The following is a 23058-nucleotide window of genomic DNA, read 5'->3' as shown; positions in this document are numbered from 1 at the left end:
TGACCTTGATAGTGAAAATATTACTACTATATAATGTATGTCCTCTCTAGGACATGCAAACTGCCTTTTGGGCAAGAGGAGCTACACGCTGAAGTGGCTGCCACAAAGTCATTTAAATTGACATTAACAAATAACAACTAACGACAATTTGTTAGTCCAAAGTATGATTTTTGAATGTGGGAAGAACCTCAGTGCCTATAGAAAACCCAGACAAGCATTGGGAGAACATGCCATCTCCGCCCGGTAAGATATTGTACTACACTCTGTTTACTATTGTATCCTGTAAACTTCATAAAGAAAATCATAACAATAATTAAAAAAACAACAACAAAAGTGTAAACAGATTTTTTTTAAAAGAAGAAAACATACATCCCACATCAAGTACAAATTATCTACTTTTAAACCAACAATTTTGTTCAAAACAAAATGGTCGAGCATCCATACATCAGTTGACTCCATGTATTTTTTGCGCATGTATGTGACCATTTCAAGTTCCAGGGGGATCTGATGCTACTATCGTGTGATGGCTCATAAATGGGTCTGACTTATCAAGCATGGAGTCTCTGAAGAAGCGTAGCAATTTGTGCCTGCAGAGAAGCATTCATCCCTACCTGATCTGCATTAGACAAGGGTTGAATATAGGGAAAAAAAACCTTGCAGTTTAATTAGGGTATACCGTATCATGCTTTTTGTACTTGATTTTGAAACATGCACCTCAAGGGTCAATATAAGCTGTACACTTTACATGTGAAAGTTCTTTGCGTTATTAAAAAAAAAAAAAGTTCATTCAAAAGCCTGTAACCTAAATGCAGCAGCTGTTGTCTGCTGTTTTTGACGAAAATGAAGAGGGCAGTCCATAATGGCCCCGGATCTGTTCTTTTTTTAGCCAGTTCTTGCTAAAAGCTTGTACATTATGAGATTAACAAATGTATATAGACAGGTGATGTATGGCTGCTATTATTAGCTGATGTATATACAGGTTGCAGCTCATACAAGTGTCAATTGAACTCTGTAAGAAAGAGGATGATTGAATTTCAGAAAGAAAGCATGCATTCCTCTCTTCTGGTGTCTCGGAAAAGCGGTCGGTGAAGAACGTTGGAGGCAAAAACTCACAACGTTTATATTTACACAAGTCCCATTGTGTTGAGGCAGTTCTGTTCAAAACAGGAGCCACAGAGGAGACAGGAGCATGATAATATAGTATGAGGTTGCAAAACGACCGACTCGCCCTCTTAGAGACTCTTGGTTAAGCTCTCCTTTGATGTGGGAGCCTCGCGGGGGCATTGAGGTTAACGTGTGACTGTTGCGGTTGGAGCACATGTCATAGAGGTTTCCTGAAAACTGCATCTTCTTGGATTCTTGACGAAGAGACTCCCAGACGGTTGCAGCTTCCTCTGGACAACCAGCCATCGCCACGTTGGCACAGTCATGAAACTCATCCCATGACCTAAGGACAAAAAAACAAAATTTAGTCACTTGTTGATGTTCACCCTGGTGCAATGTAACGAAGTAAGATGACTTTGTTGTTGTACATAAGTACTTTTTTTGTACCTGTACTTTACTTGGGTACAAATATGAAGTGGTAATTTTTACTTTTACTTCACTACATTTTGCAGCACGTAGCTGTATTTTTTACTCCACTACCCATATAGCAAAATATAACTGGAGCGGACATGGGCCAGATGGACTGCAAATTTTGCCCCAACTTCGGAAAACGGATTCGCCCCAGTGTCTTTTTGAACAATGGCCCAAACTCACTAAGGAGTCACTTGCCAGATTAGCAACCTGTTTTGGGCCAGAACTGGTCCAAAGTAGCAGACACGACAATAATATATTGCCCGGATATGGCAAACATGTTACCCAATCTGGGCCAGATTTGTATCAAAACCGTTTTCACTATTAAATTTGGGGTCCATTTTGATAAATGTATCTTACTCGAATGTGTCTATATTGCAAATTAAATTTGTCTATTAAAAGCAAGAATGACAACACTTCTTTTTCATTCCATTTATTAATGCTAACATATTAATGCAACATACAACAACATAACAATACAACATTGTTTTTTCACAAAATATTTTAATTGGTTAGGGTTAGTGTTAGGATTCATGATGACCTATTTTTAGACTGTAAACAACATATTGTATTTGTTAAAGTTCTGGGGTAACAGGGAACTTAATTCATTGACAATGTGGGAGATAGTGTCCGAAAATCCGGTGGGCAGTTTGGTGATAGAACAGGTGAACGGGCAGTTAGGCGTTTTGCCAGGTAAGCAGTACAGGATCTAGGGGGGAAAAAACACAAAAAATAGCTCAGTATCAGGATTACAAGATTCTTTGTTAGCTGAAAGTCACATACCTGTAGGTGAGTTGTTGATCTGCCAATTAAGTGAGGCAAAGGATCGGTTTAAGTAACCTGCTAACGATGATCAGTGGCACCTGGTCCCAGGCTCGCCGATGTGTGCAATCAAGGCGACAATTAAGGCAAAGTTACACAAACACAAGAAGAAGGGTCTTAGGCCATGTCCACACGTAGCAGGGTATTCGGCAAAAAGAAGATATTTTTCTACGGTTTGACCTACCATCCACACACGCACGCAGAATTAAACCAGGGTTCTTAAAATTGACGGCGAAGGTGAAGATTTGCGAATTCTGCGTTTGTGGCTTCATCATGTGGACACTGATAACCGATGATTTACGTCACTGGCTGCGACAAATTTTGTCCTCACGTCACACATGAGACCATTTTTTACATTTGGAGTATATTAAATAGGCGCTTTTTTGCTTCCATTTTTTTTTTTTAACAAACTCTTGCTGTGCTTTTCATTGAATAATGGGTATTTTGGACAATTATTTTATTGTTTTGAATGTACTTAAAAATGAATGAAAGCGGTTGGCTATGGATTTTTTTTTTTTTTTTCGACACAAACGTGCAGGTGTGGACGCAATTATTTTTCCCCGACGTACTAGGGCAGAATCCTCGTTTTTAAAAAACCCTGCTACGTGTGGACATGGCCTCAGTTTGAATCAGAGTATTCAAACATTGAAACATTTACAGCAATATAGAGTAAATTCTTTCTCCCTCCATATGTTGTCATGCAACAACTTTTGAGTTACTTAACTTGCAGACAGGGCAGATCAGTTGAAAACACCAGCCATTTTGTTAACCTATGATTGAATATCTTGTTTAGCAGTCAATCAGTGACTTCAAAATGCAATTATGACTTTGGATGAAGCACTTACCATACAAATGTGCCCTCCACTGATGTGTTGTGACTCCTGTGTGTTTTTCTGTTTATTTGCCTTTCAGGTGCGCGCTGACCGTGACGTCACATGTCAACCGTTAAATTTCAGAGTTTGAGCGCGTCTGGTCTGCACGGTCCATCCCGGAACAGTGGGTAACCTATCATTTGGACTGTCATTGTGCTAATCCGGGCCGCATCTGGCGCACTGACTTTAACCGGGTGTGATTGCTATACGGATCTGGTGAGCTGAGGCTGGATCCGGCGCGCAGTCGCCTGCTATTGGGGTACTTTTGAATTTGGTGCCAGCTTACATGTTACTTTTGCTTGTTTGTTATTTTCTCATGGTGAATTGATAGTTTTGTTTTCATGCATCCAGCGCAATCGATTAGCCCTGTGCAAATATAGTGTAATTGAGCACTATAGGCAGCAACACGAGTACAAGCAAGATTATGCAGGTGAACAAAATATTGATCAATAAAAACCAACAGTGGGAACAGCGCGCCTTCAGATGGTGCTGCACACTCTTGTACAGTAGCTGGGGGTATGCACGTGATAGTTGTTTGCAATCCACTATTAAGCTAAAGTAGAAGAAGAATCATAAATACTATTGGTAATCACCTGGAGAAAGGTCCGATCTGTTAATCATTTTGCCAGGAGACATTATTTTTTTTAGTTTTGGGGTTTTTTGAGTTTGTTAAGCTTCTGTTAAAAATATAATCTGTTTTAAATATAATCGAGCAGTCAATTAATTTTCTGGGTCTTTCTTTGAATATTGGCTCATAGGCTACTTTTGTACTTTTACTTGAGTAATATTTTTGCCCCTGTATCTGTACATTTACTTAGGTAAAACAAAAAGTGAATATTTCATTCACCACTGCTAAGGAGATTATAGTCCACTATCAATGTTGTGAAAAACTTTAAATCATTTACAGCTGCGGATGACCAAATACTGTGCACTGCACATAGCTCTGAAGGCTAATGCTGATGCTAGCAAAATTGATCATATTGTGCACCTGAGACTATCACACAGAGGTCAGCAGAGGCAAAGTGTATTTTGAGCATATAAAAAGTAAGTAACAGTACGGCTGTAGAAAAATCCTAACACCTGCGATTGCTGTGTACGTATATGTATACTAACTTGCAACTTTCCTGCTTCTGTTCATAGTTGGTCTACTTTCATACTCTTGCAAGCGCTCCTCACTTTGTCTAGCACTGTTGTAAGAGGTGTCTTGAAGTCTAAATTAATCACACACTTTGACAAGTTTGTCATGGGCAACATTAGTCATAGAACTAGCCATAAACTAATCAAAATCTTGTCCGACCTCGAGATAAACGGCTGAACTGATTGATTTCACATCACTAAGTTAATATTCATCTATTTACTATGCCACTTTTCCTCATTACAGTCACAGCATAATTAGAGCCTACCCCAGTTGATTTTTGGGACCAACCAGTCAGAGTGCACATAGGGGAAAAAACAGGCAATGACAAAAAAATTGGTATCTACAGTAATCTTCAAATATGATAATATTCATTTTTGTGGAATTTGGGAATCATTCCTGGGAACCTTGCAAAGCACAGGTAGAACATACACATGCGACAAATGTCGGAAGCACTGACAGTAGCGTCATAAGCAGGGGTGCACATAAGTGGTCCGCATGCGCGCATGCGTGCTGGACGTATACAAACGCGCTGGCCCTCAACGGTTTCCATCCGCTTTTGCGTACCGATGGCTGACCACTGTATTTGCGGCGGACACGAGATAATCACTTCTCAAAATGTCAGAGGCAGGCCCCACTGAGTAATTATTTCCGTGTTCCCACACCCCCGTCAAAGGACAGACAACGACAGAGACGTCACCGGAGCTACCGAAAAAAGGACTTTTGCTGAAAAGTGGCTGCAGGAGGTACCATGGCTAGAAGCAAATGATGCTCGCATGGATATGTGGTACAAAATTTGCCGTGAGAATCCCAATATCGCTGATAAGAGCAGCGCATTTTATGGAGGGTCAAAGAATTTCAGCCATCCAAACTTTGAAAAGCACGGAAAAAACAGAGCATGTGGCAATTAAGCAAACTATCGATGTCAGGCAGCACCCCACTCGCCCTATGGACAAGTGGCGGAATAAAGTTAATGAAGAGCAGCGCCATGCACTGACAAAAGTGTTTTTGCTCGCATTTCACAAAGCTAAACATGTACGTTCAATGAGCTCTTATGAGGAGGAGGACATCCCACTTTTACAAAGGCTTGGAGTTAATGTGGGAGCCGCATAATGCCCTTTATTTTGAACTAGTACTGCTTTTTTGTTTATTTCTTTACATTTCACTTCAAAGTAATGGCAATTTTATTGTGCCAGTTGATGTTAATCAGGCATTAATTGTTAATATAATTAATTAAAGGTATTTGGCTCTGACTAAAGCTTGTCATAATTTTATCGAATCAGGCGGGTCGGCTCTCAAGCTCAATGAGGACCAAGTCACATCTCCAGGTCCTCCTCTGAGAACCTGGGCAAAAAAAATATGTGCACCCCTGGTCATAAGACCATCAGAATTATGATATGACACTGTCATGAGCATTAATGAATGCTTATGGCGGATGTCATTAAGTGTCAACCAGCAAATTATGTCACTTTTGAATAGATGTAAAAGATAGAGAGACAGGACATAAATAGAGTCGGTGACAAAATTTGCAGGATGATGTTTAATGACATCTATAATAAGCAGGGGTAAAAGTGGGCCGGAACACTTTTCCGGCAAGACGTTCCGCGCTGGAACGGGGCAGATTGGTGCATTGACCCCGAAAATATGAGGGTAACTGCCAAAACACTATGCTAAAAACAACCTGCCTGGCTGCCACACAGGTATCTCCAAGAGGAAAACAATCTACTAACATCAGATTTACATACACAGGTGTTAACAACAAGCATAAAAAAGTGTGTCATCTGTCACATAAGCAAACATTTTAAGTTCAACTTACGATCAAAAAAGTGAATATGCAGTAAAAAATGCATCAAAACATTTTATATTCAAGTTATTTGTCTATTTTTAAGTTTCATTCATATAAATGAGAAAGAGTGCGAGAGATCTTTGCAAAACTGAATTAAGTGGTTTCAACTAAAGATGCACCGATACCAGTATACGCAGGGGGGGCCGATCCCGCCTGAAATGGTTTTATTGGTGAGTACCAACAAAGAGGGCGGAGATACCATTTACTGGTCCACTATTACAACACTTGACCGCAGCCTTTTTTTCTCCTGATGCTCACTACACTCTCTGTTGTGTGATGACACGTGATCACTTTGCATGTCAAGCAGCTATTGCTATTGGCCTGCTCCAGACTAATGAGAGCGAGCCAATAGCCGCTCTTAACCAATTCCGGGGCAGCATTTTCATATGTAGGAAAAACAAACTACGAGAGGAAAATGTCGGCGGTCTGGAAATATTTCAGTTTATAATCTCTGTCGACTACAATGGCGGCATGCAAGATTTGTGGCCTGAAAGTTTTGAGAGGTGGACTTAAATCGGCCAGTTTCAATACCTCGAACCTGATAAAACATTTAAAGATGAAACGTGAACGAACACGAGTTTGAGGCTACAACAGCAGCAAATGCTACGAAGAGAAAGTGGGCTGGACTGGAGCAACAAACCCTGGTCAGTTGACCTCGTCTACTTTACTTTTATTTGTCTTTTACTGAAAGAAATGCCGCAGTAATTTGAGACCTGTTTCAAAAGTAGGGCTGCCACCTTTTAGAAATAGAAATAAGAGACGCCCCCCTCACGTCCAAAGTCATACAGGCGACGAAAAAAAAGGGACATCCCCAAAACTCCTAAAATGCATAGAAATGTATCTCTTTAGATACATATATTCCGTATTGGTTCAATAGAGAACGCAACTTTCAATTCACAATTCGGAACGATTCCTTATTTCAAAGGACGGGTGGCAAGCCTATTCAAAAGTGCTGTCGAAGTAAGCAAATTGGCTAAGTGTGTGTTGCTGCTGGTGCACAGAGTGGGAGCCTAATAGAGAGACAGAATGCTGTGGTCAATTATTATTACTAGTACTCAGGGGTGAAAGTGACTAGAATTTCTTGCCGGAACTCCCCGACGTGAAGGTCACCACGGAGCCAGAAATTTTGTTTACTTATTTTTTATTCAAAATTGCATTTTTCCAATGATTTGTAGAGGTGTGCATCGACACTGCCCTCACGATTCGATTCGATTACGATTCGGAAGGCCACGATTTGATTCGATTCTATTTGATTCGTTTCAGAGGGTCACGATTCGATTCGGTTCGATTCGGCAATGCATTGCGATGCATTAAAGCCTGGGATGCATTAAAATTCTAAAGCAAAGCATATTTTTCGTGAATCATGAGCCAACACAAGCGGACAGACATTAAACAACTTTTTATTGGCTCTTGTGTCACTCCTGGTTGAAGTCAAATGAAAATAGTATACTTTCAGATATATCTTTTTAAAAAAATCAGATCACATTAATTAGTGCTTTGAATGAGACCAGGGCTTTCTCTTTTTTTTTTTTTTACACACAGCAGCAGCCTTTCACACAGTGCAACATCTGAACTCATGTGCAAAATCCGTAATAACAGTCACTGTATTTTAGTCACAACAACCCATCAATAAAAATATTCAAGTAAATATTAAAGAAAACGACAAAGAAAATATTGTAGTGCAGCAGCATCTTTATCGCAATATCAATCCAGGGATCAGTTCAGTTGCAAACAAAACATCAACTAAATTGCAATGTAGAACAAAAGTAAAATGTAGGCCTAGCCTATCTTATATCTATAATATTTCTCGCTCCCTCTTTCTCCGTTTCAGCCATTGTTATGTTATGTCCTATCTCTCTGCTCTCTCGATTACAACTGCGCTTGTCTGTGACGTTACTCCGGTAAGGAAGCGGATTTGGGTTCCTCGTCCCCCCTGCATAGAGGTTAGATCTTGTGCCCGAACCCGACCCGAAATGTTAAGCATTCACGCCGGACTAATACATTATTTAAAAAAAAAAAAAATGCGCAAACGGCTGTGGCGCAGCCCTCTTTTTCTTCTTCTCCTCCCGTTATTTCGTTGTGTGAATGCTTTTATAATTCTCATAAAAATATGTAGACTATTTAAATATTGAGTAAACTTGCGTTTTTTTCCTGCCAACTGAGAATTCGTTACGAAAGACACTTTTATTTATGCACACAAAGGCAAATGTGATCCTTTCGAATCTTGTCCTCTGTGTGTCTGTAAAACCGTGTTTTTTTTTTTTTTTTAAATATTAAACTTTCCCAGCGTTATTTTGTTGAGTAAATGCTTTTATAAATCTCTTAAAAATATGTAGACTATTTAAATATTGAGTAAACTTGTATTTTTTGTCTGCCAACTGAGAATTTGCTAGGAAAGACACTTTTATTTATGCACACAAAGGCAAATGTGATCCTTTCAAATTTTCTCCTCTGTGTGTCTGCAAAACAGTGTTTTTTTTATATTAAACTTTCCGTTTTTGTGCCCGAACCCGACCCGAAATGTTAAGCATTCACATTTCGGTGGGTCGGGTCGGGCCGCCGCTCCGGACTAATAAATTATTTTAAAAAAAAAAAAATGCGCAGAGGGCTGTGGCGCAGCCCTCTTTTTCTTCTTCTCCTCCCGTTATTTCGTTCTGTAAAGGCTTTTATAACTCTTATAAAAATATGTAGACTATTTAAACAGTAAGAAAATTTGAAGAAATGAAAATAAATTGCTGCTGCTGCTGCGTTTTTTTTTTCCCGCATCACTCGGCTCGGGCATGCAAATCTATAGTTAATTGATCTGGCCGGTTGGGCTTCAATACCAGCGGGCCGTGTCGGGTTGGGCTGGAGTTTTTTAGGCCCGATCTAACCTCTACGGGCTTGCTTTGAATGTAAAGTAGCTCTCTCTACAGGTAAACATGAAAATAACAATACAAATGGGGAAACCAAATCCATTGCATCACCAGAATTGCGCAGGGAAGATTTTTGAACGTACTTATATATTTTAAAATGCGCTGAATCGATTCAGTGTGTTGCCCGCATCGAATCGAATCGTCCCTGCCCCGCATCGGGATGCATCGCCGCATCGATTATTGTTGACACCCTTAATGATTTGCAAAACAAAATTTACAAAACAGCAATAACCCCAACCTCCATCTCCTAATTTTCATATTTCCTCATTTCCTCACATACTAAATGCCAAATCTCAATTTTTAACTTCTTAAGGAAATAAGATATATATTAAAATTGAACTTAATGTAAACATTTATTTATTTATTTATTTTTCAATAATAAAGATATAAGTAACTTACATTCAGAAAAATAATTACAAATTACTTATATTATGCAGAGTGAAATGGAATATATTTTTAAGATCGCGCAAACATTTTTTTAAATTATAAGGAAATGAATAAGTAGCCTAACATAAATGAAATGAACAAAACCCAACTCTTTCGTTGCACTTAAAGATTTGATCCATTTGATGTTGCATTGCCCTTTGAAGCTTTTTTTTTTTTTGCTGTCCCAGAAAACATGCACATTTGAACCAATCAGAGCTAACCATCTCTGCTGATCACATGTCAGTATGTCAGCCAATTGAACAGATAGACGAGTCCAGGCGTTTTGCTTTGCTACGTGCATTCGCACATTGACATGACTCATCATCGTCAGACTCAGATAACTGCAGCTGCTGGGGAAACCTCCATGCCGTCTGTGGAATGAAATCAGTAATAAATATGGGTGGAAACGGATTACGCTACACAAGCACTTTATAATGCTTGTTGTTAACACTTGTGTATGTAAATCTGATGTTGGTAGATTGTTATCTTCTTGGAGCTGAAATGCATGTATGGCAGCTTAGCATTTTGTCTTTTTCTTTTTTTTTACATAGCGTTTTGACAGTTGCTGTCATATTTTCGGAATCAAAGCACCGTGTACCGGAACAGCATTCCGGCCCTGAATCTTATATCGGAACAGCATTCCGGCCCTGAATTTTATACCGGAACTGCGTTCTGGCCCTCAATCTTATACCGGAACTGCATTCCTGACCGTTTTGGCCCACTTTCACCCCTGCTAGTACTTATAATTTCATGAAAGTTGCACGGTTTGGCCTTTGAGAGCCAAAACTCTTAAAAAAGTTTATTCATTATTCATTCATTGTATTTTATATATATATATATATATATATATATATATATATATATATATATATATATATATATATATATATATATATATATATATATATATATATATATATATATACAGTGCTGCTCGAAAGTTTGTGAACCCCACAGCGATGGTCAGATTTTTTGTAAAAAAAACTAAAATAACCTTATTAAATGTTAAGTTATACCCAAAACCACAATACTGACATTCCAAATAATGGACTGAAACAAAAGAAATAGTTATATTGTCATTCTTTATTTAACAAAAGTGGTTGATTTAAGAAAAACTCAGATATCATGTGTGCAAAAGTATGTGAACCCCTTCAGTTAATAGGATATTGCGCCTCCTTTTGCAGAGATTACCTCAACCAAACGGTTTCTGCAGTGACTAATCAGCCTCTCACATCTACTTTGGGGGATTTTTGCCCATTCTTCCTTGCAGAACGCAGTCAGTTGAGAGAGGTTTGATGGGCGTCTGGCATGAACTGCTCGCTTCAGGTCCCGCCACAGCATTTCAATGGGATTTAGGTCAGGACTTTGACTGGGCCAGTCCAGAACACGAATCTTCTTCTTTTTCAGCCATTCCTTGGTTGTATTGCTGGAATGCTTTGGATCATTATCATGTTGCATGATCCACCTTCTGCCAAGCTTTAACTTCAAAACAGATGGCGTCAGGTTATGTTCTAGGATTTGACAATATTCCTCAGAATTCATGATTTCCTGGACTATGTGGAGTTGTCCAGGTCCTGAGGATGAAAAGCAAGCCCAGATCTTGACATTCCCACCTCCATGCTTCACTGTTGGGAGAAGGTTCTTTTGGTGGTATGCAGTGTTGACTTTTCGCCAGACATGGCGGTTTTGGTTGTGACCAAACAGTTCAATTTTGCACCTACATCAGTTGATGAAAACTCTTTTTAATTTAGTCTCGACAACACAACTGTTAAAAAAACAAAAAAAAAAACTACTGAATTGATTGATTAGGAAATCAGGTTGAAATAATAGAAAATTCCAAAATGTTGAGGGGGTTCACAAACTTTTGAGCAGCACTGTATATATGTATATATATATATATATATATGTATATATATATATATATATTTATATATATATATATATATATATATATATATATATATATATATATATATATATATATATATATATATATATATACCTATACAGTTGTGGTCAAAAGTTTACATACACTTGTGAAGAACATAATGTCATGGCTCTCTTCAGTTTCCCGTTATTTCTACAACTCTGATTTTTCTCCGATAGAATGATTGGAACAGATACTTCTCTGTCACAAAAAACATTCATGAAGTTTGGTTCTTTTATGACTTTATTATGGGTGAACAGAAAAAAGTGATCAAATCTGCTGGGTCAAAAATATACATATAGCAGCGCTAATATTTGGTAACATGTCCCTTGGCCATTTTCACGTCAATTAGGCGCTTTTGGTAGCCATCCACAAGCTTCTGGCAAGCTTCTGGTTGAATCTTTGACCACTCCTCTTGACAGAATTGGTGCAGTTCAGTTAAATTTGATGGCTTTCTGACATGGACTTGTTTCTTCAGCAGTGTCCACAATTTCTCAATGGGGTTTAAGTCAGGACTTTGGGAAGGCCATTCGAGCCATTCCATTACCACTTTTGATGTGTGTTTGGGGTCATTGTCCTGTTGGAACACCCATCTGCGCCCAAGACCCAATCTTCGGGCTGATGACGTTAGGTTATCTTGAAGAATTCTTCATTATCCCATCTGTAAAGCACCAGTTCCATTTCAGCAAAACAGCCCCACAGCATAATACTACCACCACCGTGCTTGACGGTAGGCATGGTGTACTTGGGGTTAAAGGCCTCACCTTTTCTCCTCCAAACATATTGCTGGGCATTGTGGCCAAACAGCTCGATTTTTGTTTCGTCTGACCACAGAACTTTCCTCCAGAAGGTCTTATCTTTGTCCATGTGATCAGCAGCAAACTTCAGTCGAGCCTTAAGGTGCCGCTTTTGGAGCAAGGGCTTCTTTCTTGCACGGCAGCCTCTCAGTCCATGGAGATGCAAAACACGCTTGACTGTGGACACTGACACCTGTGTTCCAGCAGCTTCTAATTCTTGGCAGATATGCTTTTTGGTGATTCTCGGTATAATCTTCACCCTCCTGACCAATTTTCTCTCAGCAGGAGGTGATAGCTTGCGTTTTCTTCCTGATCGTGGCAGTGACAAAACAGTGCCATGCACTTTATACTTACAGACAATTGTTTGCACTGTTGCTCTTGGGACCTGCAGCTGCTTTGAAATGGCTCCAAGTGACTTTCCTGACTTCTTCAAGTCAATGATTGTTCAAGTCAATAATCACTCACAAGAAATTGCTAATTCGTGTTGCTGTATGTATATTTTTGACCGAGCAGATTTGATCACTTTTTCTGTTAATAAAGTCATAAAAGAACCAAACTTCATGAATGTTTTTTGTGACAAAGAAGTATCTGTTCCAATCACTCTATCGGAGAAAAATCAGAGTTGTAGAAATAACTGGAAACTGAAGAGAGCCATGACATTATGTTCTTCACAAGTGTATGTAAACTTTTGACCACAACTGTATATATACACACATGTATATATATATTTTAAAAAATATATTTTTTTTTGCCTTCAGAACTGCCTCAATTCTTCGTGGCATAGATTTAACAAGGTGCTGGAAGCATTCCTTAGAGAGTTTGGTCCATATTGACATGATGGCATCACACGGTGCAGATTTGTCGGCTGCACATCCATGATGCGAATCTCCCGTTCCACCACATCCCAAAGATGCTCTATTGATTGAGATGTGACTGTGGAGGCCATTTGAGTACAGTGAACTCATTGTCATGTTCAAGAAACCAGTCTGAGATGATTCCAGCTGTATGACATGGCGCATTATCCTGCTGAAAGTAGCCATCAGAAGTTGGGTACATTGTGGTCATAAAGGGATGGACATGGTCAGCAACAATACTCAGGTAGGCTGTGGCGTTCCAACGATGCTCAATTGGTACCAAGGGGCCCAAAGAGTGCCAAGAAAATATTCCCCACACCATTACATCACCACCAGCAGCCTCAACCGTTGATACAAGGCAGGATGGATCCATGCTTTCATGTTGTTGACGCCAAATTCTGAACCTACCATCCGAATGTCGCAGCAGAAATCGAGACTCATCAGACCAGGCAACGTTTTCAATCTTGTATTGTCTAATTTCGATGAGCTTGTGCAAATTGTAGCCTCAGTTTCCTGTTCTTAGCTGAAAGGAGTGGCACCCGGCGTGGTCTTCTGCTGCTGTAGCCCATCTCCCTCAAAGTTCGACGTACTGTGTGTTCAGAGATGCTCTTCTGTCTACCTTGGTTGTAACGGGTGGTTATTTGAGTCACTGTTGCCTTTCTATCAGCTCGAACCAGTCTGGCCATTCTCCTCTGACCTCTGGCATCAACAAGGCATTTACGCCCACAGAACTGCCGCTCACTGGATATTTTTTTCTTTTTCGGACCATTCTCTGTAAACCCTAGAGATGGTTGTGCGTGAAAATCCCAGTAGGTCAGCAGTTTCTGAAATACTCAGACCAGCCCTTCTGGCACCAACAACCATGCCACGTTCAAAGTCACTCAAATCACCTTTCTTCCCCATCCTGATGCTCGGTTTGAACTGCATGAGATTGTCTTAAACCATGTCTACATGCCTGTATGCACTGAGTTACCACCATGTGATTGACTGATTAGAAATTAAGTGTTAACGAGCAGTTGGACAGGTGTACCTAATAAAGTGGCCGGCGAGTGTATATATGTACAGTATATACATACATATACATTTCAAACAAAATGGTATCGGTATGGTATTGGTATCGGCCGATACTGCACAGCCATATATCAGTATCGGGGCCAAAAAATGGTATCGGTGCACACTAGTTTTAACAGAAATTTATTTTCAGAGCTTTGACAAAAGTGATGTTCATAATAAATGAGGGAGAAATGGTGAAGAAAGCTGAAGCTGATGGTTCTGATACAATAAAAACAAAACCTGACACAAAACACTCAGACCTTAAGGCATTTAAGCACCATCCGTGGAGATTGGTGTCAATAAAAATCACATTTGGAGATCATTATCATGACAGACAGAGGAATGTTGTTTATTTGGTAGAAGACAAATCAGGAACAAATTAAGCAGTCAGCAGCATAATTAGGCATTTACCGTACTGTTTTCAAACATTACTTATCTAAAGGAGAGATGCAGTTACTGTAGTCATTAAGTAAATAGAGTCCCTGCAGTTAGCATTGGCGTGGAAATATACTGCATCATATGGTGCAATCAAAGCGCAATAAGTGTCGTAAACTTGCGCAAATAGGGCTTGCCGATCAGATGACTTTACTAATACATTTTTATACGGTTCTCAGATTGTTTTTTTTTTTAATTCCCTTAAGTCAGCGTTGTTTTGGTCATTTTTATGTTAGTAAATGACATTGTGTATAGCTTAGCCTCAGTACAACAAATTATGCTTGTTGTGTTTATGTATAGCGTTGTTATCTCAGATAACAAAATACTATTCTTGTCACTACAAAGCATAGATCTTAGCGTGTAACATAGATACACGCATTTGGAAAAGAATTCAGTCAACATTTTTAAACCTAGTTGGTACTCATTTGTTATCTTAATCAAACGAATCCCGATTGCTCAATGCTGTCGGGATTTGTTGACTTCCTACATCGACCATCGACCAAAAGAAAACAAAAGTTCAGATATCATACATTCCTTATACAGTGGTACCTCAACTTACGATCGCTCGACACGCGATCTTTTTGACATCTGACGTAAAATTTGGGTTGAGTTGTTTCAACATCCGACAACATGCTCCAAATACAACGACATGACACTGCCGCAGACGGACGCACGGCGGATTTTCTTGTGAGAGAAATCAACACAGGTTCCAAGAAGGTTAGTGCATGTGGTGAAACAAGGAAAAAGGTGAAGCTTACCATTGAAATGAAGATGGCAATGATAGAAAAATATGAGCGTGGGGTGCGCATCCGTGAACTGGCTCAAGAATACGGCCGTAAAATTTCGACGATCTCTACGGTCCTCCTTCGACCTCCGTTCTCCAGTCTTTATAAGTTAAGGTGACAATTATTATTGTGGTAACATCGCCAAAGAAATCACCAGCGTCGTCAGGTTTTCATTATTTATTCAAGAACTTGTGCAACACAACACATCAACTGTCCGCCGCAGTTGACGGTGTTCTCAACAGAACATTAAAAGAGAAAGTAAATCTCAACCACACCCTCTCTCTCTCTGTCATGTTAGAGACGCGGTGCGTTCAGGTACAACACGCAAAACACGTCCACCCCATTAGAACCCGATTCATAACATTATTACAGAAATTATTATTATTTTATTATTCAGGTTTTTATTAATAATTTATTCTTTTTGCTTTGTGTAATTGCCATTAGTAATAGTACCAGCAGTATATACGTATTAAGGATTTAGTGTAGGTTTTCGGGCTGTGCAACGAATTAATGGAATTATAATGTATCCTTTGGGAAAATCCTGCGCGACATATGACCATTTCGACTTACAAACAAGGTCCTGGAACGAATTAACTTTGTATGTAAAGGTACCCCTGTACTGTATATAAGTTACACGAAAGCAAACATAGCACTGTCATGTGGCTAACCTTACCAGTGAGGAGTGTGGAATGAATGGAGGCCATTTACATGTGGGTTTGACCCCAGCATATACTGTACATACAGTATACAGTGTATCACAAAAGTGAGTACACCCCTGGATTTCTGCATATATTTAACTATGTCTCATCAGACCATAGGACATGGTTCGAGTAATCCATGTGCTTTGTTGACATGTCTTCAGCAAACTGTTTGCGGGCTTTCTTGTGAATCGTCTTCAGAAGAGGCTTCCTCCTGGGGTGACAGCCATGCATACCAATTTGATGTAGAGTGCGGCGTATGGTCTGAGCATTAATAGGCTGACCCCCCACCTTTTCAATCTCTGCAGCAATGCTGAAAGCATTCCTGTAACGAGTCACATGACATTTTGGAAGGAAAATGACAAGCAGTACTCAATTTGGACATTTAGGGATATACGTATTCATTAAGGGGTGTACTCACTTTTGTTGCCAGGTGTTTAGATATTAATGGCTATATTTTGAGTTGTTTTGAGGGGAAAATAAATTAACTATATTATATAAGCTGAACACAGACTACCGGTACTTTTCATTGTGTCAAAGTGTCATTTTGTCAGTGTTGTCCCATGAAAAGAATAAGATATACTTAAATATCTGCAGAAATACAAGGGGTGTACTCACTTTTGTGATACACTATTTACTTTTTGTATTTCTATTCCCTAACTTCTTTCCATTCCTCATTTATCTGTCCTCCTTAAACCATTTTCTGTCCAGCATCTTTCTCTGAACAAAACACACACATACACACACAAGCGAGATTAATGTTCTCTTTCAATCTTCCTTGGCTTCAAATTACAAAGCGGTGGTGCATATTATATTTTTTAAAATGTTATTTTTTTGCATTTAGGAATAAAAAGCTAGGGTAAGAAAAGTCTCACTTTTCACACTGCACTCATCTCACACGTGCATGCACGTACAAGCACACATACGTGACACACGTGCACCAAATTCCGGCAGTCTGCCACTGGTTCAGGAAGGATCATTGCTTCCTTGCAAAGGGAAGAGAAGCAGATGGAGGTGTTGAGTGTAATGGTGTTTTTTTTTTTTTTTTTTTTTTTTTTTGTCATTGGCTCGTTCTGTATGTTTTTCCATCAGTGAGCGTCCGTGCATACGTGTGTGTTGCGGAGAAGGGAGGTTGTATGTTGTGTTACCTTGAAGTCACAGGTGGTGCACAAACAGCAGAATCACTGTGAGGACACTTAACAGACAAGCATCTGCTTCCAACAAGACTAAAATCTCAAGAGAGTTCTGCTCTACTGCTGCTACTTCTACCCCTGTCATTCTAAAACATCCAAACCCCTCTTCTGAGCCCTGTTCTTGTAGTTACTTTCCTTGAATAGAAGCAATACTGTGACCAGAAAGCTTTTGTGATGCTTGAAAAAAAAGCGCTGTTTGAGACACTATGTTCCAACCAGTCTGCATCTTTTACATCCATTCAAAAGTTCAAAACCATTGCGACTCCTTGAAACACGCGAATATGGCAAGGGCCGTAGCTTTTCATTTCAGCGAATCACCAAACACCTACGTAGTTGAGTTCCTACGGCTCTAAGGAAAGACCCTACCTCAGAGTAGGAGCTAAAATAGTTATGGGAACTCGATGTACTGCTCCGTAGTTCCGACATTTGCGAACACAGCAAACATCATCAACCCAAAAGGTTATAGGAACTGCAGGTGGTTCCTACAGTGCGAAAGCGCCTAAAGTGTTGAAGCAGAACTTGTGGCCTGAGCTAAAACAGGCGAAGGTAATATGGCTAACTTTGTGGTTGGAGACGGTAAACAGAAGGGATTCATGGGATTATGTTGGAGCGTCTTTCATGGACAAAAGCATTATTGACAAAGCTTTAAATAGCAGGGTGTAAATCACTGTGCATGGCAAATGGTGAATGGCTGACAGAAACATTTGTCATCAGGTTTATATTTTTCTCAATTTATGAAAAGCTATTATTGTGAGACAGACACAGCACTACAAACAAACAAATAAAAAACACTGTAGAGCTCAATTAAATGAAAACAAATAAATGATTGATCAGAATCTATATCCAAAGATAACAATACGAATATGTAATAGAGAGGGGAAAAAGAAAACAGAAAAGTTCATCTTAAACCCCCACAAGTATTGGGATGTCATGCATATTCTGCAGTGGAGAGCAATATTTGAGCACACTATGAGTTGGATGTGCGAACCACGACTCCATCATGCTGCCAACCCTGGTCTCTTGTATTCATTTGTAAGGACAGCAACTATCAAAACTATTTTTCAATTTCACCTTGCTTTTATTCCACACACTTCAGAAAGGCTTTAGCTAACATACCTGGGATTTTTTTGTAGTTTAGTCACATCATATCCAAATAAGGTAGAATGAATGTGTATCGTGTGATTGACACAATTCATTAACAGTCTGAAAAACAACTACAGTATACATTATTCATTGTGTACTGTATACTGTTTACTGGAAAATAAAATAAAATGTTAATTTTACATGGCTACATGCGGTGGATGAGATCTGCCTGAAGTTTCTAAAGGTTCCGTATGTTGTGGGCTGTCGTAACTGACACGTCTCTACAACATTTTGTGGACATCAGGGACAGTGCCTCTGGATTGGCAGACCGGGGTGGAAGACCAGGTGGTGACCCCCCTTTGTAAGAAGGGTCACCGGAGGGTGTGTTCCAACTATAGAGGGATCGCACTTCTCAGCCTCCCTGGTAAAGTCTATTCAGGGGTGCTGGAGAGGAGGGTCCGTCTGTAGGTCAGTAGGTTGAACCTCAGATTCAGGAGGACAGTGTAGTTTTCGTCCTAGCCTTGGAAAAGTGGACCAGCTCTACACCCTCACCAGGGTGCATGGGAGTTGCCCAACCGGTTTACATATACAATAGTAATAATACATTTTATTTCTAGAGCGCTTTTCAAACCACACAAAGACGCTTCACAAGAGACATGGAATCACAGTACGATAAAAAGGGTATTGAAAAGATAAAAGATTAAAAGCACAATAAAAAGAAGTAAAAATATAAACAGAACTAGGTGTTATGGTGGGTAAGAAAGAGTGAACAGGTGTGTTTTCAGTCTGGATTTGAAAAGTGATAGGGTAGATGTACTGCGAAGATCAGGGGGTAGGGAGTTCCAGAGCTGGGGGCACACTGACTAAAAGCTCTGGAACCGAAGGTGGAGAGGCGGACACGGGGGACGGAGAGGGGGAGAATGGTGGCAGAGCGAAGTGGACGGGTTGGATTGTTTAAACGGAGTCGATTGCAAAGGTAGGGAGGGGCCAGGCCATGGAGTGTTTTGAAGGTGATGATGAGGATCTTGTAATTGATTCTTTGTTTGACGGAAGCCAGTGAAGCTGACGAAGGATGGGAGAGATGTGGTGTGTTGCAGGGGTTCGAGTGATTAGGCGTGCAGCTGAGTTCTGGAGGAGCTGCAGTTTCTGGAGGGATTTGTTAGGGAGACCAAAGAGCAGTGAGTTGCAATAATCGAGCCGGGAGGTTACTAGATTACAGACCAGGGTGGAAGCCGTATGGTGGGTGAGAGATGGGAGGAGACGAGAAATGTTGCCAAGGTGGAAATAGGCTGATCTGGTGATGCTGTTTATATGTGACCGGAAGGACAGCGTGCTGTCGAGGATATGTTCGACCGTGTCCCTTGCGGAGTCCTGTAGGGGGTGCTTCAGTAGTATGGGGTACCAAGCCCCCTGGTAAGGGCTGTTCGGTCCCTGTACAACCGGTGTTAGAGTTTTGTCCGCATTGCAGCAGTAAGTCTGATTCGTACCCAGTGAGGGTTGGACTCCTCCTAAGTTGCCTTTTGTCACCAATTCTGTTCATAACTTTTATGGACAGAATTTCTAGGCACAGCCAAGGCGTTGAGAGGGTCCAGTTTGGTGGCCTCAGCATTGCATCTCTGCTTTTTGCACACAAGGCACGGCAAGGCAAATTTATTTATATAGCACAATTCAACACAAGGCAATTCAAAGTGCTTTACATCACATGAAGAGCAGAAAAATCACATTAAAATCAATAGAACGTAAAAACAAAGACAATCGAAACAGGAAATAAAATTATTAGGGCTGTCAAACAATTAAAATTTTTAATCGAGTTAATTACAGCCTAAAAATTAATTAATCGTAATTAATCGTAATTAATCGCAATTAATCTCAATTCAAACCATCTATAAAATATGCCATATTTTTCTTTAAATTATACATATATATATTCTGTAAAATAATTTGTTGGAATGGAAAGATAAGACACAAGATGGATATATACATTCAACATACGGTACATAAGGACTGTAGTGGGCATTTCACTCTACTGTCATTTAAATCTGTCTATGCTGTCCTCACTCCGAAGCGTCTACTTTTTCCAAAGCTAGACAGCTAGTGAACGACGCCTTAATAATCAGACTTCTTCCTTTTTCATCTGATTTATGAATAAAATGGCCTCAAACCACTGTCCTCTTTAGACCGTAGTGAAACTACAAAAAAAAAAGTACACAAGCATTGCATTAGCAACAACGTTAGCTTAGCACGCTATACAGGTTCACTAAACATAAACAAAAAGCGTCTCATACAAAAAATATAACATTTCGCTTACTAACATAATATGTACATTCTTTACAACAACCATACTTACGGACAAATCTTGTCCAAGGATCATATAAGCACAACATTACAACGAAGGCGTCAGCCCGAGACGTTGTGCAGCCATATTGAACTGGCAAGAAAGCAATAAACCATGTCGCAAAGCGACCACAAGAGTTCGCTGTTAGACAGCACAAAAAACCTTGCTGTGAAACTTACCAAAAGGCAGAATACTGTCTGAGCCAGACATGTGCGTTAATTGCGTCAAATATTTTAACGTGATTAATTTAAAAAATTAATTACCGCGCGTTAACGCGATAATTTTGACAGCCCTAAAAAGTATACATAAAAATCGCATTTAATCACAAATAGAATGAAAAAAATATATACTACTACTAATAATAATAATTGAAATCGGTAATGGAGATAAGCATAAGAGGAATAGAAAGCAAATAGATTGAAATATATAGACAGTTATGTGGTGCTAAACAAAAGTGTTTTTATCCCTGATTTAAAGGAGCTAACAGTTTGAGCATACTTCAGACCTTCAGGTAACTTGTTCCAGAGGTGAGGAGCATAATAACTAAATGCTGCCTCACCCCGCTTGGTTCTTGTTTTTGGAACATACAGGACACCGGTTCCAGACGACCTTAGGGGTCTAGATGTTTCAAAGAATCTAACAAATCAAGCATGTATTTTGGTTCAAGGCCGTCAAGTGTTTTGTAGATGAGCAGTAGGATTTTATAGTCTATCCTTTGACTCACTGGAAGCAAGTGTAACGATTTCCAAACCGGAGTAATGTGGTCCGGTTTCCTTGTATTTGTGAGGACTCTGGCTGCAGCATTCTGGACTAGTTGCAGCTTCCTGATTGATTTTTTTTATCAAGACCTGTAAATATACCGTTGCAAAAGTCCAATCTGCTGAAAATGAATGCATGCATAAGTTTTTCCATTCCTTGTTGAGTCAGAAGCCCCTTAATTCTGGCTATATTTTTTAGGTGGTATATATAGTTCTGTTGACTTCATCAAGACATGATCTCCAACTCATTGGAGTGGTTTGCAGCCGAGTGTAAAGCCGTTCGGATGAAGATCCGCGCCTCCAAATCCGAGACCATGGTCTTCAGTCCGAAAAGAGTGACGTGCTCACTCCAGGTCGGGAATGAGATCCTGCTCCAAGTGGAGGAGTTTAAGTATTTTGGGGTCTTGTTCAAGAGTGAGGGTAGGAGAGAGCAGGAGATCGACAGATGGATTAGTGCTGCGTCTGCAGTGATGCGGACTCTGTATTGGTCTGTTGTGGTGAAAAAGGAGCTGAGTCAAAAGGTGAAGCTTTCGATTTACTGTTCGGTCTGCGTTCCTACCAGTGTTGTTAATAACGGCGTTAGAATATAATGGCGTTACTAACGGCGTTTTTTTTTCAGTAACGAGTAATCTAATTAATTACTTTTCTCATCTTGGCAACGCCATTACCGTTACTGAGGCGGGAAAGGCATGCGTTACTAAGTTGGTTGAATAAAAAAAGTCTGAGCGAGATGGACTCACGGAGACGAGAGAGCAGAGCACGAGTGGGAAAGACGCCGTTGCAAACGCGATGCTAGATGGCTCCAATAATACCTGACTGTAGCCATAGCCTACAAACTACGCCCACATGATACGGTAGAGATCACATATAGAACTAGATGCAAATGACAGACACGGCTGCATTGGCAACATGTTTTAAGGACTACATGTGTTAGTAAACAGCTGCCGTCTTAAAGCAGTAGACCTCTCAGGAAGGCTCTGATGTAGAGATCCTTCCTAGCTAACCTAAGTAACTTTAATTTTTTTTTTTTTTTTTTAATCTAAAATGCTCCTAAATCGGCAAAATCTAGACTTAAATCTATCTTTAAATGATGAAACAGTTTTAAAACTTACACATGTTGAAAGTAGACAGAGGGGAACTAATGCAATAACGGGAGCAATTTTAACAACTTTAATGATTGATTTACAACTTTAAATGACTTCCACACATAGCAAAGGTTACTATCTAGTTATCGCAATACCCTTGTGTCTAGTTAAGTGGAGGGTAAAGAATTGAGTTAGGGCCAATTGTCCCCAAAACCCTTTAAACTTTACATTATGTGACCTGGGTTTTTTTTTAGGAAAAAAAAAAAAAAAACATGAAAATGATCACTAGTTACTTTGCCAAGTAACTAATTACTCTTACATTCAGGTAACTGAGTTACTAACGCAGTTACTTTTGGGGAGAAGTAATTTGTAACTGTAATTAATTACTAATAAAATTAACAACACTGGTTCCTACCCTCACCTACAGTCACAAGCTGTGGATCGTGACCGAAAGAAGAAGAAGA

General features: G+C 39.7%; 1 protein-coding gene across 1 annotated transcript in view; it reads right to left on the bottom strand.

Annotated features, from left to right (window-relative positions):
• Nucleotides 1-754: 754 nt before the first annotated feature.
• nrn1la (neuritin 1-like a) overlaps nt 755-23058 on the bottom strand; it is a 159491-nt gene continuing 137187 nt past the window's right edge. The window contains exon 3 of the mRNA XM_057837782.1: nt 755-1447. Within this exon, the coding sequence (XP_057693765.1) occupies nt 1159-1447 (289 nt within the window). The 3' untranslated portion in view covers nt 755-1158. The remainder of the gene's footprint in view (nt 1448-23058) is intronic.

The sequence above is a fragment of the Corythoichthys intestinalis genome, chromosome 5, assembly GCF_030265065.1.
Source record: "Corythoichthys intestinalis isolate RoL2023-P3 chromosome 5, ASM3026506v1, whole genome shotgun sequence".
Lineage (NCBI taxonomy): Eukaryota > Metazoa > Chordata > Actinopteri > Syngnathiformes > Syngnathidae > Corythoichthys > Corythoichthys intestinalis.
This window is presented reverse-complemented; position numbering and strand designations above follow the sequence as displayed.